The sequence below is a fragment of the Myotis lucifugus genome, unplaced genomic scaffold, assembly GCF_000147115.1.
Source record: "Myotis lucifugus unplaced genomic scaffold, Myoluc2.0 scaffold_265, whole genome shotgun sequence".
NCBI classification, from domain to species: domain Eukaryota; kingdom Metazoa; phylum Chordata; class Mammalia; order Chiroptera; family Vespertilionidae; genus Myotis; species Myotis lucifugus.
Genome location: NW_005871313.1, coordinates 1,331,568 through 1,343,608, shown reverse-complemented (window position 1 = coordinate 1,343,608; position 12,041 = coordinate 1,331,568). Strand labels below are relative to the sequence as shown.

General features: G+C 39.4%; 1 protein-coding gene across 1 annotated transcript in view; it reads right to left on the bottom strand.

Moving 5' to 3' along the window:
- LRRC7 (leucine rich repeat containing 7) overlaps positions 1-12,041 on the bottom strand; it is a 307,069-nt gene that overhangs the window by 117,183 nt on the left and 177,845 nt on the right. Inside the window, exon 9 of the mRNA XM_023762876.1 lies at positions 5,770-5,842. Coding sequence (XP_023618644.1) covers positions 5,770-5,842 — 73 coding nt within the window. The remainder of the gene's footprint in view (positions 1-5,769; positions 5,843-12,041) is intronic.

Genomic DNA, 12,041 nt, shown 5'->3' with positions numbered 1-12,041 from the left:
TATATATTTCAGAGAGGAATGGAGAGGGAGGGAGAGATAGAAACATCAATGATTAGAGAGAGTCATTGATCAGCTGACTCCTGCACAGCCCCTACTGGGGATAGAGCCCAGAACCCAGGCATGTGCCTTGACCAGAATTGAACCATGACCTCCTAGTTCATAGTTTGGTGCTCAACCACTGAACCATGCCAGCTGGGCTTTTTATTTTTTTTTCTCCTCTTCCTCCTTCTCCTCCTTCCCAACTGCTTTTCTCTTGCTGCCTTTAAGATTCTCTCTTTGTCTTTTGCCCTTGGCATTTTAATTATGATCTGTCTTGGTGTGGGCCTCTTTGGGTTCCTCTTGTTTGGGACTCTCTGTGCCTCCTGGACTTGTAAGCCTATTTCTTTCACCAGGTAGGGGAAGTTTTCTATCATTATTTTTTTCAAATATGTTTTCAATATCTTGCTCCCTCTCTTCTCTGTCTGGCACCCTTATAATGCAAATGCTGGTATTGTCACAGAGGATCCTTACACTATCTTCATATTGTTTGATTCTTTTTTCTTTTTGCTCTTCTGATTGGGTGTATTTTGCTTTCTCATATTCCAAATCATTGATTTGGGTCTCAGAATCCTCTACTCTACTGTTGAATCCCTGGAAATTATCCTTTATTTCAGTTAGTGCATGCTTAATTTCTGACTGGTTCTTTTTCATGTCTTTAAAATTCTCACTAAGATCCTTGAAAATCTTACTAAGTCCCTTGAAAATCTCACTAAGGTCCTTGAGCAACCTTATAACCATTGTTTTGAACTCTGTATCTAGTAGTTTGCTTGCTTCCATTTCATTTAGTTCTTTTTCTGGAGATTTCTTCTGTTTTTTTCATTTGTGACATTTTCTTTGTCTCTGCATTTTGGCTGCTTCCCTGTGTTTGTTTCTATGTATTAGGTAGAGCTGCTATGTCTCTTGGAATTGGTAGAGTGGCCTTGTGTAGTAGGTATCCTGTAGGACCCAGTGACTCAACCTCTCCAATCACCTGAACTGGGCACAGTAGGTGTGCCCCTGTGTGGGCTGTGTGTGCAGTCGTTTTGTAGTTGAGCCTTGATTGTTGGTGTCACTGGGAGAAATTAACCTCCAGGCCAATTGGCTGTGATGACCTGCTGCAACTACAGTGGAAGAGTTGCTGTGCAGGAGTTATCCCTACTGAGCAGTCTGCAGATGGCTTCTACCTGTGTTTGGCATGGAAGTGAGGCCAAGCTGTCTTAGGCCTTTTTTTTAAGTTCTTTATTGTTGAAAGTATTACATATGTCCCCTTTTCTCTCCATTGTCCTCTTCCAGCCTACCCCCAGCTCCAGTCCCAGCCTTTAACACCCCCCTATTGTCTGTGTCCACTGGTTATGCTTATATGCATACAAGCTTTTTTGTTGATCTCTCTCCCCCCATCCATGCTCCCCTGCCTTTCCTCTGATGTTTGACAGTCTGTTTGATGATTCTATTTCTCTGGATCTTTTTTTTGTTCATTAGTTTATGTTGTTCATTATATTCCACAATAAGTGAGATTATCTGATACTTATATTTCTCTGACTGGCTTATTTTGATTGGTATAATGCTCTCAAGGTCCATCTATGCTGTTGTAAATGGTAAGAGTTCTATCTTTTTTTATAGCAGCCTAGTTGTAAATTGCACTGCTATGAACGGAGGGGTGCATATGTTCTTTCTGATTGGTGTTTCTGATTTCTTGGGATATATTCCTAGAAGTGGGATTACTGGGTCAAATAGGTCAAATTTTTAATTTTTTGAGGAAACTCCATACTGTTTTCCACAGTGGCTGCACCAGTCTTTATTCTTACCAGCAGTGCATGAGGGCTCCTTTTTCTCCTTATCCTCACCAGCACTTGTCATTTGTTGATGATAGCCATTCTGACTGGTGTGAGGTGGTACCTCATTGTTGTTTTGATTTGCATCTCTCAATGATTAGTGACTGAGCATGTTTTCATGTGCTTCTTGGCCTTCTATATGTCCACTTTTAAGAAGTTTTTATTTAGGTCCTTTGCCCATTTTTTGATTGGATTGTTTATTTCCCTTTTGTTAAGTTGTCTGAGTTCCCTGTAAATGTTGGAGATTAAACCCTTATCGGATATAACATTGGCAAATATGTTCTCCCATGCAGTGGGTTTCTTGTTATTTTGTTGATGGTTTCTTTTGCTGTGCAGAAGCTTTTTATTTTGATGCCCATTTGTTTATTTTCTCCTTAGTTTCTATTGTCCTAGGAGATGTGTCGGTAAACATATTGCTTCAAGCTATATCTGATATTTTGCTGCCTGTGGATTCTACTAAGATTTTTATGGTTTCCCATTTTACATTTAAGTCTTTTATCCATTTTGAGTTTACTTTTGTGTATGGTGTAAGTTCGTGGTCAAGTTTCATTTTTTTGCATATATCTGTCCAATTTTCACAACACCATTTATTGAAGAGACTGTCTTGACTCCATTGTATGCTCTTGCCTCCTTTGTCAAATATTAATTGATTATAAAGGTTTGGATCAATTTCTGGGTTCTCTGTTCTGTTCCTTTGGTCTATATGCTTGTTCTTGCGCCAGTACCAGGCTGTTTTGAGCACAGTGGCTTTGTGATATAACATTATGATATAACTTGATGTCCGGTATTGTGATCCCTCCAAATTTGTTCTTTTTTTTTTCAGGGTTGTTGCAACTATTCGTTTTTTTTTTTTAATTCCATATCAATTTTTGGAGAGTTTGTTCTAGGTCTGTGAAATATACCAGTATTTTAATAGGGATTGCATTGAATTTTAGATTACTTTGGCTAGTATGGACATTTTCATGATGTTGATTCTACCAATACATGAACACAATATATTCTTCCACATGTTTATATCTTCCTCTACCTCTTTTTTTCCAACAACCTGTAGTTTGCTTTATAATGCTTATTTCAAGTACAGGTCTTTTATCTTCTTAGTTAAGTTTATTCCTAGGTACCTTGATTTTGTTGTTGTTGTTGCAATAGCAAATGGGATTGCTTTTTTAGTTTCTCTTTCTGTGAGTTCATTATTGGTGTATAAAAATACCATTGATTTCTGGGTGTAAATTTTGTATCTTGCTACATTGCTGAATTCATTTATTAAATCAAGTAGTTTTTTGATGAAGTCTTTAGGGTTTTCTATGTACAATATCATGTCATCAGCAAATAATGACAATTTTACTTCTTCTTTACCAATTTGGATGCCTTTTATTTCTTCTTCTGGTTTGATTGCTATGGCTCGCACTTTCATTACTATGTTGAATAGGAGTGGTCAAAGTGGGCATCCTGCCTTGTTCCTGTTCTTAGGGGAAATGGTTCTAGTTTTTGCTCTTTAAGTATGATGCTGGTTGTAGGTTTTTCATATAAGGCTTTTATTCCCACTTTGATGAGAGGTTTGATGAAGAAAGGGTGCCTTTTATTGATAGGTATGGGGCAGGCTGCTGCCAGCTGCTGCTTGTTTGAGAGATTTTAGGAATCTCTGAAGCCTGAGCCAGGACAGGCCATTCATATGGAAAAGCCACTGAAAACAACTTGGGTGGGGCTGTAAATTGGATGGGGCAGGGTCTCATGGATCACCAGGGCAGATCAAACAGTGAGAGACAGGCTGATAGAAACTTAGATATGGCTGCCAGTTATTTCTGCTATGGGGTGGGGGGTGTCTCAGCATAGGAACAATGCCCCCTGTGAGCACCTCTGTCTGGGAGAAGGCTGCCCCCAAGTTCTTGCTCCAATGACAGACACTTCAGCTCCTTCCTGTATGTCCTTGGATCTCACTGAGCCATTGCCCCCGCATTGGAGTTTAGAGGGACAAGTCCGTGTAAGTTTGTGTGCTGGCCCTTTAAAAGGAACTGTCAGAGTCTCTAGCAACCTCTGTATCACTCAGCCACAATCCCTGATGGTTTTTATAGCCCGAAGTTATGGGGTGGGGTCTGGGGAGAGAAGCTCTGGAACTCTGAGCTAGGGGTCTGCTGTGGGGCTGGAACCCTTTGCTCCTGATGGGAGACATCCACAGCCAAGATATCCCTCCTGATTGAAAAACACACCACATGTGGGTATTGACCTTCCCGTTCCAAGCTTCCACCCCTCCTATCAGTCTTGATGTACTTTCTTTACTTCTCTAACTGTAGGACTTCTTTCAGCCAGATTTCAGGTAGTTCTGAATGATAGCTGTTCTATATTTTAGTTGTAATTTTGATATGGTTGTGGAAGGTAGCATGCATTCCAGTCACCTATGCCACCATGTTGGTTCTCTCCAAAAAGTATCAATTTTTAAAAACTAAAATGAAAACTAAATATTTAAATAACCTAGCATAAAATTTACTTGCATACTGAAAAAGAAACTTTTTTTGGTCTGTTTTTACATTATCAAACCTCTTTAACTTATCTTCACAGAGCTAGAGTTATTAGTTTATATAAATTTATATAAGAAATATGAACATAAGTGGCAAAATACCAATCATAACTTTAGTAGAGATAAATGAAGTTGAATTCATTATTGATCTAACAGGAAAGATTAGTGCCTAAGAAAATAATAAGATAGGAAAGCTTTTAAAAGGCATCAGACTGATAAAGATAATTATTTTTGTGTACCCCTAAAGAAAGTAAATTTGGCTCTACTTTATATTGGAGAAAATGGAAGTAATTGTAGAACAAAACATATGGTATGGTAAGGACACAAAAATATTAAAAAATGATTGAGACTTATTACTCCCCAAAGTCTGAACATTAGAATTTGAATTTAGCCAATGAAGTTTTCCATATCAGTGGTTACTTGCCAACTTGGGGTGAAGTAAAGTGGAAAAGGCACCAGAAAACCTTTGGGATTGAAGGATATTTTCACTATCATGATTGTGGCAATGGTTTCATGCCTTTTTGTCTATGTCAAAACTTATTGCATTGTAAACTTTAAATATATGCGCTTATTGCATGGCAGTTATACTTAATAAATATGTTTTTTAAAACCTCCCCCACCCCAAGTACACCCAAATCTGTTAAATTACAGAGTTATATAACTCTTCATTGAGATGTGGAGCAAGATCCCTATAAAATGGTCTTACATAATTTCAGAATGAAGACCACCTTATTGATTTCTCACTTTATATAAGTTGTAGACAAAAGCATTTCAGTGAAACACTGGTAAGAATATATATTTCTTAAATAATTGAGAACCAAATGCTAAAGTCAACAAAACATTAGATATAAATTGCTCTCAAATAAATAACATATGTTTTATCCTTAAAATGCAATGCTAACCTTTCATCTGGAAACTTTTAAACAGTGCAAGCTAAAACAGATGGTTATCTCCTTAACTTCTAAAATACATTATAATTATATAAATATCAAATATTACTAATAATGTAATGGTAACATATACATAATGCACATTAAATTGATTTTATTTTTTTAATACATATTCAAATGAATTTAGAGTTACTTCTTAGTCAAAACATCAAATTAATAATGTGTAAGATTAAGGGCAAGAGTATAATTGAAGGTTGGGTAATCACTTTCTTATGAAAGAGTCATGGTTAAGCATTTTTCATGATTTTATATAGTTGGGTGTCAATGTGATATTTAGGTATAAAACTAAATTAAGATATATGAAATCTATAACTAAATAAAATATGGTCTAAAATAAGTTTACATATGAATAAGATTATTGGTATCTGTAGTGGAAAATGTTTTGATTTTAAAAACTCAACCAATCCTTCTGTTTCTGGCTTCAGAGAGGCTGACTGTGTGAAACTTTGGCACTTACTTTCCGATTGTATTGGGTAACATTGTAAGTTGATTGTCATCCACTTTCAGAGTAGTTAGTTTTTTCAACAGTCCTAAAACAGAGAAGTTTTATTAATATACAAGAACAGATTTCTGATGGAAAATGCACTATAAAAGAGATAAAATAATTACTTGTGATGAAGGTTTGTTATGCTAATTGGCTGCACTCTGCTTATATAAACCTACAAGCTGATATCTGTATGCAGTCTAGTTTTGACCTCCCAGTTGCAAAAAATTACTTATGTCAACAGGAGTTCAAGTTCATCAATGCAGACAAGTAAACAAAACATAGGGCTCCATAGAAACTTGAGTTGACAGTAATACTGCCACATTTCCATTTTCTATTATGCAGCAAATGGACCAGATGAAATTTTTCAAGGCAGATGTGACTTAATATTTAATTAACTCCTAAGCACTAATAACTAACATTCCTGTTGTCATACAAATGGAAAACAAATCTGAATTAAGCCCAATAATTAACAAATGGGTACTGAATTAGTACAATGCAGTGGTTATAATTATAGACTTGGAAAATTACAACATATGACATCATACTCTTTTTGTTACCATAAAACCTTGACTTGGATCAGCAGTAAGCACAAAAATTTGAAGTTTTAATACACTATGCAGAACTTGCCAAGAATGAAATTTCAACTATTTATCTCTGCTGTCTGATTTATGCTCTCCACACCCATATTGCTTGCTCTACTCCCAGGGTTTTAATGAATATTAGCCACAGAGTAATTAAGAACTACTTCCTTTATCCAGCTATAGCATCTACATTAATAACAGACAAATACGTAAATTGACCATACCTCCATGACACTCCACAGCCAATGAGGAGAAAATATGCAAATTAGTGGGACAAAGATGGCGGTGGCCATGGAGCCAGCCAGAGCAGGTGGGAGGCTTGGGTTGCCCCTGTCAACAGAGGAAGCCAAGCTTCCCACCTGCTTGGACCGACAGCTGAAGGAGGGGCCTGTGGGCGGTGACCATGGAGCCGGCCTGGGCACATGGGAGGCTTGGGCTGCTGGGGCCGGCCGCTGAGGGAGGGGCCTGTAAATGGCCCAAAGCCCTTCACCCAGGCTGGCCACACCACCATGGGGTGAGGGTCCCCGCTGGGGGGTGTGGCCAGCCTGCAAACAGCCCTCAGCCCCTTACCCAGGATGGCCATGCCCCCATGGGGTGAGGGTCCTGGCTAGGGGGCATGGTCAGCCTGAAAACAGCTCTCAGCCCCTCACCCAGGCTGGCCACGCCCCCCCAGTGGGGACCCTCACTCCATGGGGGCATGGCTGGCCTGCAAACTGCCCCAGCCCCTCGCCCAGGCTGGTACCATCCCCAGTGGGGACCCCTACCCCAATGGGGGCATGGCTGGGCTGCAAACCACCATAGGCCCCTCGCCCAGGCCGTGCTGCTCCCCAATGGAACCCCCACCCTGATCTGGGACACCTTTTAGGGCAAACCAGCCAGCCCCCACCCATGCACCAGGCCTCTATCTATACTAATAAAAGGGTAATATGCTAATTAGACTGGGAGACCTCCCGGGAGACCTCCCGGATATTCTTCTGGACAAAGCCATGGTGGCAGGGCCAAGGTAGAGTGGTTAGGGGCCAAGAGGGGAAGGCAGTTGTGGGTGTTCAGGCCAGTAGGGGGTCCATTGGGGGTGATCAGGCCAGTGGGGGGGCAGTTGGGGATGAGCAGTCCTTCAGTGGGGGTCAGTTGGGGGCAAGCAGGCTGGTGAGGGGGGCAGTTGGGGGTGAGAAGGCCAGCAGGGGAGCAGTTGGGGGTGATCAGGCTGGTGGGGGGGCAAGCAGGTTGGCGGGGGGCAGTTGGGGGCAAGCAGGCGGGCAGGCAGAGTAGTTAGGGGCAAGCAGGCAGGCAGGCAGGTGAGCGGTTAGGAGCCAGCAGTCCCGGATTAAGAGAGGGATCCCAGATTGGAAAGGGTGCAGGCCGGGCTAAGGGACACCCCTCCCTGCCATGCACGAAGTTCATGCACCAGGCCACTAGTAACATATAATATCAATATGGCTTAAATAGCCAAAATCCAAGGGCAAAGCATTAATAGCTGGCTAATTTTTTTGTTTTACATTAGAAATATGCACATATATTCTAGACTACTTGTTTTGCAGAAAACTTGTTCTGATGGGTACAAGTTTGTGTTTGGGAAATGCTGTTAAGCAAAGTAAAACAGATTTTTTAATGAAGTTTTTCTAGGAGTTTTTAATATATTACTGTAGCAATGTGTCTGTCCAAAGTTATGGCATTTGTGTATGTACCTGAGGATTATCTCGTACAAGCAGTGTTTTGTGAACAGGCTTTGAGAAGATCATGCCCACCCATTGCAAGTATTGTAAGGATTCCTTAAAGGCCTAGAGTAAGTCACAAAAATTCTGAAATAAAGCTGTGGCTGCACTTTAAATTGCAGTATGATCGGTTACACAGTCTTCAGAGGCACTCACAATCTCTACTCTGAGGGAGAGAAATGTGATCCCTGTCAGACTGCTTGGAAAAAATGCCCGTAATATTTAGAGCTTAATACATCAGCTCGTGACCCCAGGACACAGTACTGAAAACAGCCCAGCATCTGAAAACGAGGACAATGCACACTGGGGTCATTTATCTCTGAAGCTGGGACACCCACTGCCATATTCATCTCTGTTCAAAGGGTGACTGAGTCACCTTAGCTTCTCTGGTGTGTATGTTAAAATATCAACCTTGAACGTGTAAAAGAACTCCTGAGCTTGCTCATCAATTGTGAAAAGAAAACAGGACTATGACTCATAGGTAAATTTTCTATGACTTGTTAACTCTGATCAAACTGGTGGAGCTAGAGGAGGGCTGATTTTCTCAACATCACTTGACGGGGTCACAAGAAGTTTTGGGCTGAGCCAACACCAGGAAGCCAGCGAGGTCTCAAAGCCTTCTTTAAGAGAATTGCAGTTCCCAGGTGTGATGTAGTAGTGAGAAAATTGTGAGTCAGGTTAAGGATTCAGGCCAAAAGATTGATGTAATAGATGTTTCTAAAGAATGGGGGAGTGGCTCTGACAATTGACAGACGTTTCTACAGCTTTGAAAGCTGAAGCAAGTTAGGCCTCCCTGCTTAGTTCCATGTTGGTGGATTGGAACCTCACTCATTTGTGATGTGGTTACTTTGTCACTCATATATTCCATCCAAGAGGCGCTTCTTGGACAGATACTGGAGCTTTTGTAGGCACCTGATTGCCCTTGGAATGGTATTAGGCCAGTGGCCTCACCATCATTGCTACTCATTATTTTCCTCTGGCAGATAATTCCTTCACTGCATTTCTATATCACATCTGCTTGGACTCTCCTTGTCTACCTTACAGGAACCAAAAGTATTTCATCTTATTCTTTGCCTTCTACTGGCACCCTTCCCCAAGTCCCAACCTCTTTATCCTATACTCCAAACTAGGAAGTACTAAAGAGAAAGAAAAAGGAGGCCTTTTACCATGATTTTAGCTATTAACATATAATTAGTAGTAAATATATTTAAATATTAATGTAATTTATTTAATACTATAGCTGATATTTACATGAAATTTATACACATGTAATAGAATTTTAAAAGCCTAAATACTGTGCACTAACTCAATCTAAGATTATAATAATAATTATACTATTATAACAGCTAATATTGAGTACTTACTATGTTCCAGGTATTATTGCAAGCAATGTTACATAGATTAATTCATTTATTCTTCAAGGTCACACAGCTAGCACAAAAGCCAGAATTGGAACTGCTAATTTCCTAGCCTACTTTCTTAAAGGAAGATAGTTTAAACAAATGATTACAACATATTTTATTTCTTTATGTGATATTTTTATTTCCAGGATTTCTAATTGGTTATTTTTTTTAAAACAACTACCTGTTCTTAGTCATAGCTTCTGTTTTTATAAGTTATTATTTTGAGACAAACATTTTTCTTCCTTTTATCTATTTGAAGATCTAAACATACTTAAACTCTTTTTTTTTATATTGCTTGATGACTTCAGTTTCCCTTGGGTAAACTTTCTTACTTGTTTGAATATTCGAATTGCCATAATAATATTAGCTTAAATTTCTTTTGATTTACATGCTCATTTGTGAGGGTGAATGTATTCTCATTATCTATGCTCACCCCTGCCTGTCTGGCAGTTTCATGATTATCTCCACCTGACCCTCATGTTTCTGGAGTTCAGAACTAGGTCTTACATTAGCAACACGGTGTTCTCATCCCATGTGGATATTGCAAATCTAGTCTAAACCAGCTTGTGACTAGCCACAGTTTCCAGCAGTGAATCTTTATATGTTCTTGCCTTCCACCCTAGCTTCACATATTAGCTGTAGGTTTTTGCAGCAGTCTCTCTTCACAGATAAGGGGTTCCTTCTTCAATCTCCTGTAAATTTGAGTTCCCTTGTTAGGTTTAAGGTCTTTTTTTTTTTTCACAGCAGGAAAGGAATGTAAGTCTGCTACTGCTGTTTGAGGTCTGGAGTCTCTCAGGCCTGGGGTTACTGGTATGTTTTTATTCTATCTCAGGTTAAGGTAGATGTTCATTCTTCTTAAGTATGTCTAAATTATTTTATTTTCTGAATATCTGAGGAGCACTTACCATATACCAGGTATAGTTCTTGGTATCAACGAGGCAGTAATGATATGAGTTTTTTTTCTATTCTCATTATGTCTTTGAAGAGGTATGGAGTGGTGTTTGAGTAGGAGTGTATCTTGACTGGAGAATGCTCTTTTTACCATTATACTACCTTACCTTCTATTGCACAAAAGAATATTTCCTAAACTTGCTTGATCATAAGTTTGATTTAGGATGTTTAATAAACATACAGATTAGAGGGCTATCACAAACTTACTGAATCAGAATTTTCAGAGTGAGAGTGTGGAAATGTGTAAGTGTTTAATAAAGCACTCAGATAAGTCTTATGACAGAGCAGATCAGAGCAGATTGGAGAAATCTATACTAATAAAAGGGTAATATGCTAATTAGACTGGACATCCATCCAGATGTCCTTCCGGAAAAAGCTATGGTGGCGGGGGCCAAGGCAGAGGCAGTTAGGGGTGATCAGGCTGGCAGGGGAGAGCAGTTAGGGGTGACCAGCCAGCAGGGGAGGGCATTTAGGGGTGACCAGGCCAGCAGGGGAGGGCAGGTAGGGCAACCAGGCTGGCAGGGGAGGGCAGTTAGGGATGACGAGGCTGGCAGGCAGAGGCAGTTAGGGGCGACCAGGCAGGCAGGGGAGCAGTTAGGGGCATCAGGCAAACAGGCAAAGTGGTTAGGGGCGATCAGGCAGGCAGGTGAGCGGTTAGAAGCCAATGGTCCCGGATTGAGAGAGGGATGTCCAACTGCCTAAACCAGCAGTTGGACATTTCCCGAGGGGTCCCGGATTGGAGAGGGTACAGGCTGGGCTGAGGGACGCCCCGCCCCCCCGCCGCCCCCATGCATGAATTTTGTGCACAGGGCCTCTAGTATTGTTATAAAGTATGTGATTATATAAATAAAAAAGTCATCAAATTGAGAAGGAAAAGAAAAGCTATCCTGTCTTGTTAAAATTACATTCTCAATTAGCCTGAACATGGAAGTAATAGGATACTAAAGAATAATTTGGGAACTACCTTGTCTTCTAGCTTCCCTTCAACCAGGCTGCCTCAGTTGTGACTTAATTTTCAGAAGGATTAATAAGTTCCAGAACATATGACATGTTTAATTCAGAGTGTTAAAAACCATATTCCAAAGTTAAGTTATTTGATGATTACCCTACTTGATGAGTTCTCTCATAAATAATAGCAAGATATCTATGCAAAAAATTTACTCATTATTTAAATTAGATTCTTTTATTATTCTATTAATATAAAAATTTAAAACAAAAGTAGATTGAGTGCTTAATATATACTAACAAATTATCTGCCCTCATGAATCTCAGCATGTAAAAGACAATATGTCTTTTTAAAATAATAGAAAATAAAATAAAGATATTTTATATTTATCGTATATTTATGTTATTTCTAGATCACAGCAATGTTACAATAGTATCAAAACTAGATTATAGCTACACTATGTAAATAGAAGCTACTGTAATAAAATTACTCTAAATCTAAGATATATATACTCCTTACAATAACATTTTCAGTTAGGAGACCTGAAAAAATTTAAATATATCAATTTAGTAAGATCATTTTCATAAGAGAGCCTTCTTGAATTTGATAACGAGTTACCATCTCATTTTAAGATAACAGTAAAATACTA